This window comes from Carlito syrichta, unplaced genomic scaffold, assembly GCF_000164805.1.
Source record: "Carlito syrichta isolate Samal-C Ts95f unplaced genomic scaffold, Tarsius_syrichta-2.0.1 Scaffold303895, whole genome shotgun sequence".
NCBI classification, from domain to species: domain Eukaryota; kingdom Metazoa; phylum Chordata; class Mammalia; order Primates; family Tarsiidae; genus Carlito; species Carlito syrichta.
Genome location: NW_007247991.1, coordinates 232,692 through 238,198, shown reverse-complemented (window position 1 = coordinate 238,198; position 5,507 = coordinate 232,692). Strand labels below are relative to the sequence as shown.

At 55.7% G+C, this 5,507-nt stretch overlaps 1 protein-coding gene across 1 annotated transcript in view; it reads left to right on the top strand.

The window, feature by feature from the left end:
- Nucleotides 1-5,507, top strand: part of COL5A1 (collagen type V alpha 1 chain) — a 196,482-nt gene that overhangs the window by 170,606 nt on the left and 20,369 nt on the right. The window contains exons 56-61 of the mRNA XM_021712966.1: nucleotides 204-257; nucleotides 882-935; nucleotides 1,722-1,829; nucleotides 1,916-1,969; nucleotides 2,062-2,115; nucleotides 3,712-3,819. Of these exons, the coding sequence (XP_021568641.1) occupies nucleotides 204-257; nucleotides 882-935; nucleotides 1,722-1,829; nucleotides 1,916-1,969; nucleotides 2,062-2,115; nucleotides 3,712-3,819 (432 nt within the window). The remainder of the gene's footprint in view (nucleotides 1-203; nucleotides 258-881; nucleotides 936-1,721; nucleotides 1,830-1,915; nucleotides 1,970-2,061; nucleotides 2,116-3,711; nucleotides 3,820-5,507) is intronic.

Sequence of the window (5,507 nt, the reverse complement as noted above, 5' to 3'; positions counted from 1 at the left end):
TTTTTTTTTTTTTTTTTATGGTAGAGCTAAGATCTCACTATGTTGCCCAGGCTGGTCTCAAACTCCTGGACTCAAGCGATCCTCCTGCCTCGGCCTCCCAAAGTGTTAGGATTACAGGCGTGAGCCACCATGCCCAGCCTCATAACAGAATCATAATGAGTACCAATTTCTAATAAGTTTTTGTGTTCTTTCTCCAATACCAGGGATCCCCCGGTCCTACTGGTGAACCAGGTCCCTCTGGGCCTCCAGGAAAACGGGTAAATAATCCCGCAAGCATTGTCCTTGCTGTCAACTCTCTGCCCCAAGCACACCTCCTCTTCCCCCCTGTCCCCTGCCTCCTGCCATTTTTTCCTTAGTTCTGGGTGTTCTCAGCAGCATCTGTGAGGGAGATGCTTGCACTAAAGTGAGTTCTAACTAACTTCTACATCCTCAAAGCCATGCCATCAAATCCCAGGCATGCCAGGTTGATGAGGCCTGCTGACACCATCAGTCTTCTCCATCATGGGAGAATAACACCCACAGCACCAAAAATCTCCTTCTCCCTGGCTCAGATTTTACTGAAAAGTCAGCACACGCGAGAAGGTGTTCTTTGCGTGTTGAATCACCTAGTCACGTGCCGGCACTGTGATAACCCGGGCTGCCCTGATGCACACCTCTGGGGCAGGAGGCTGTCCAGAGCCTCCCCAGATGGACCGAGAGGGCTTTATCTGGGACTAGAGTCCTTAACACCTGTGCCGGGGGCCCGTGTCCATGCTGGCGGGCGGGTGGCCAGGAGTATCTGCCATTCCCTCCCCTTCCCAGCCAGGCCCGTGTCCACCCCCAAGCTCTCCCCTCTGCTGTGGCAGGCCGCACTCACCACTTATTGTTCTGGCTTCTTCTAGGGTCCCCCAGGACCTGCAGGCCCTGAAGGCAGACAGGGAGAGAAAGGAGCAAAGGTAATGTGCCCTGGGGCCAGGCTGCGACAGTGTAGACCTCTCCGAAGGGGGCGGAGTGGGCGAGGGGTCCACACCTGTATAGGCAGAAAAGGTCACAGAAGCTGAGAGTGGCCTCCTCGGGGGCACGTGGCCCATGACCAGCCTGGGAGGAGAACTGATTCTCTCTCCAGGAGGCAGCAGGGTGGTGGCCATGGGCACTGGGATCCATGATTCTGGCACCATCTGCCATGCCAGTCCAAGGGAGGAGGAGGTGAGGTAGGTGCAGGAGTCAGGGAGGTCGGGCCTTTCCCAAGAGCCATGAGACCTTCTGCCTGGTCTCTGACCAGCTGCCCACCTCTGGCATGGAGGTGACAACAGTGTCTCTATAGGGGGCCCAGGAAAAGATGGGGTGCTGTGGCCTGTTTAGTTAGCACGGGCCCTGGGACACAGGGAAGTCCGTTCTTGTAGAGAGGTGACAGCAGGCCAGGATGACACAGTCTGCCTCTCTCCGGAGACACCTGTGTTAAGCAAAAGCCGGGGAGGTTGTGTGGCCTCATTCCTGCTGGGGAAATGGCGGCCATGGCCGGTGTGACTTGTAGGGGTCTGGAGACCCCAGTTGGCCAAGGAATTAGCAGGATGGAGAATTGACCAGGGCAGCGTCTTTGAAGAATGTGGAAACGTGGGCAACCCCGGATACTTGAGGGCCCCCGGGGTCCTCCCAGAGGCATCCCGGGTTTCTGAGCAGTGGCCATGAGCTGGGTGCCTGGTGCCCCGCGATACCAGTCTTTCCTTCTCACCATTCTGCAGGGAGAAGCTGGCTTGGAAGGCCCTCCTGGGAAGACTGGCCCCATCGGCCCCCAGGGGGCCCCTGGGAAGCCTGGTCCTGACGGCCTTCGAGGGATCCCCGGCCCTGTGGTAGGTGGGCCAAGCCTGCCTGGGAAGGAGCGGAAGGACCACACGTGGAGGGGCATGGACTCACGGAGAGGGTTTCTGTGTTTCAGGGTGAACAAGGTCTCCCGGGATCCCCAGGTCCGGATGGTCCCCCTGGCCCTATGGTGAGTGATATTTCCTGTGGCAGAGTGGGATGGGAGGGTTCTGCTGGGAACCTCCGGGATGAGGCCTCTGATCCCTCTGTCTCCACCCACAGGGTCCCCCAGGACTCCCTGGCCTCAAAGGAGATTCTGGTCCCAAAGGTGAAAAGGTAAGAGACCTCGGGTGTCCCTGTACTCGTAGCTTGGGACTTTCAAATACCCTAGACTTCAAACTATTGATCCATCACCTGAATGTATCCAATATCTGCAGACTGGTAACAGGCAGCCGGAGAGGTGGTCAAACAAGGGAAAACCACTCACAGTGTTCTTGAGACTTGGCCCCTCCCTTCAGGGAATCCTAAGCAGTTTGCATGATCCCCAAGGTCCCTGCAGTATTGACAGAGAACCTTCTGACTGGGCGCAGAGGTCCCAGCTGACGGCCTCCTGGGTCCCAGGAACAGATGCTCCCCTGGGCATGGTGGTTTCAGACCCTTCCCGCAGCAGGTGTGGAGGGATTTCTACAGCAAGAGCAAAGCCCTTTAATTTTTGCTAATTGGTGGTGACTTTTTTCAACTTACTTTGATTTATTTACAAACATGAAACATACAAGCTAAGCAGTTGTGTAAGAAGCAGAAGGCAGCATGGACTTTCTTTTTCCACTTAATGTCCATAGTCATGAAAGTTGAAGGAATCCTTCCAGAGCTTTCCATGAGCTCCTGTAAAAATAAACAAACATATGAAGCATATGTCGTGGGTTTTTCTTTATAAATAATGTAACAGGTTGGGTGTGGTGGCACACGCCTGTAATCCCAGCACTTAGAGAGGCCAAGACAAGAGTATTGCTTGAGCCTGGGAGTTCGAGACCAGCCTAGATAGCATAGCAAGACCTCATCTCTACAAAAAAATTTTTAAATGAGTCAGGCATGGTGGCACATGCTTATAGTTCCAGCTACTCGGGAGGCTGAGGTGGAAGGATTGCTTGAATCCAGGACGTTTGAAGTTGTGGTGAGCCCTGACTGTGCCACTGTACTCCAGCTGGGGCGACAGAGTAGGTCTTTGACTAAAAAATAAAATAAAAATAAAAAGCATAACAAATTATAAGGATACATTTGATACTCTCTTTCTCCCTTAGTCCACAAATTTGGTCTTAGTTCTTTCTAAGAACAGGCATATGTATTTATCATAGAAAAATTGGAAAGTGTATATAAGTAGAAAAGCAAACATAAAAGTGACCACTCAACTGAGCCCAGGGGTTCGAGACCAGCCTGGACAGCTTGGCAAGACCTCGTCTCTACAATAAATAAAAAAATTAGCTGGGCGTGGTGACGTGTACCTGTGGTTCCAGCTACTTGGAAGACTGAGGCAGAAGGATTACCTGAGCCCAGCAGGTTGAGGCTGCAGTGAGCCCTGATTGTGCCATTGCACTCCAGCCTGGGCAACAGAAAAAAAAAAGTGACCACTCAGGAAAAGCCCCTATCACTCTGGTCTGTGTCTGTATTTCTCTCTCCCTCTCTCTCTCTCTCTCTCTGTTTTTAGGTGGACTGTGGTCCTTGAAGGGCCACGTCACCTGTTGTTTTGTCACTGGACCTGTCCGTTGCGCTTGTTCCTCTTCCAGGAGAGGCTGACGGTTGTGTCGGTGACTCCCACGGCTCGGCTGTGCCTCACGCTAGCTGGCCCACTGTGGCTGGGTATGTGGTGGGGCTCCCATGGCCGGGCCTGCAGCAGGGCCCACTCCAAGGCCCACTCCTGTCTTCATTTTCCAACAGGGTCACCCAGGCCTCATCGGGCTCATCGGACCTCCAGGCGAGCAGGGTGAGAAGGGCGATCGTGGTCTCCCTGGTCCTCAGGGATCTTCAGGTCCAAAGGGAGAACAGGTGCGTGAGACAGCACTCTTTTCACTCGGGGGTAGCAAGAAGCATCTCAGACCCTGGAACTCTGGGCACCCAGAGGACCCCAGGCACATCAGCACCCAAAAGGGGGGAGTCCTTGTGTTGGTCAAGTGCAGGTGTCCTGCTTTGCAGATGAGAACTGTGGAGGGGGACAGAGCTGTCCCCAGGCCTGTGTTCTGACTGCAGATATGGGCTCTCTCTTCTGCCATGGTGGCCCTCAGAACTGGTGGGACTCAGAAGCGGGTCATTCCACCTGCCTCCCACCACTGTGTCTGAGCCCTGACCCAGTATCTGCCCAGGAGGTCACTGGGATGGCCAGCCGTGTTCGCCAATGTCATGGCCGGGCTCACCCTTACATCTGCCCTGCCCCCGGGTGCTTACAGCTGATCCTAGGCTTTCCCAGAAACCACTGTAGCTGGTTGGAGTTTGCAGCCTCTGCAAACTCTGTGACTCAGAGACACTTTGGAAATGGTCCGGGAAGGATGATTGTTCTGTGGAGACGGGAGGGGCGTCATGCCATGTCACTGCCCAGCCCCCATGAGGGCCGCATGTCCTTATCCCAGCATGGGAATCTCCCTATTCCAAGCAAGGTGCGGCGACACCCGGTACACTGCACCTGCCCGCCCGCCTCTGTGCCTGACCTGGAAGACAACAGAACGTGAGGGACAGGCAGGAGCTGCAGAGCCTCCGGAGGCTGGGAATGAGTAGACGCCCTCGGTAGGCCTGGGAAGGCTGCAAGATGGTGTCTGAGAGGAGCACGCCAGAAACTTGCCTTGTTGGCCACTGTCCCCAGGCACCTCTGACCATTCTCCCGTTGGCCAGTGTCCCCAGGTCCCAGCAGCACCCCTGGAGGAAGGCCACCCAGGGCATGGTGACCCAGGGACCACGAGGGTTAGAAAGGGTTAGAGAGTACCCCAGGTCCACCCTGTTCGCTCAGTTGTCCTCATCGCAAACTGTGATCTTGGCAGCATTGCTAATGGGGGTTCCATCGGGGTGCAGGCTTGGGAGCTGTGGGGTTCCCCAAAGGAGCAGTGCCTGAGCCCCTGCAGACTAGGTGAAGAGAGAGAAGTGCCCCTTTCTGGTGGGACTTGGCTGTCACCTACCGCTATCCTTGCTTGTGGCCCACACCCTGTGGAAAGTCTGTGTGGAATCAGGGGACTCCAGGCAGAGGGGGCTCTGGGGTGCCTTCAGCTGCCCAGGCCCTAGAGGCAAAGTGGGCAGAAGCCCTTTTAGACCACTCATTGGCCTGGAGCCCGTGGAAAGGAGCTGGTGGAGAGACAGTTCTGAGCAGAGGTCAAGTGTTCCAAGGCAGGGAGAGGTGCATTTAGAGGCTGGACAGGGAGGCAGAGGGATTGGACTCAGGACACCCGCTCCCCCCCCGCCACCAGCTTGTTCTAGCAGGGATACCAGCGCCACCAACAGCGAACAGCGAGGAGGGCCCGAACCAGGGATGGGGCATTGCCGTGATCATTTCTGTATTTGAAATTGAACACGCAAAGAGACATCTCCACGAATCGCCTCCCCATGGCCCTGGAGACACTGGGGGTGGGCAGCGCAGGGGGCTGTCAGCCTCAGGGTGGAGGCTTCCCTAAAGGGGGCTGACCTAGGCCTGGGGAGCAGCCAAGACTGGCCGTGGACGGGCCGACGATGCCCTCGGAAACCAGCAGTGGGGG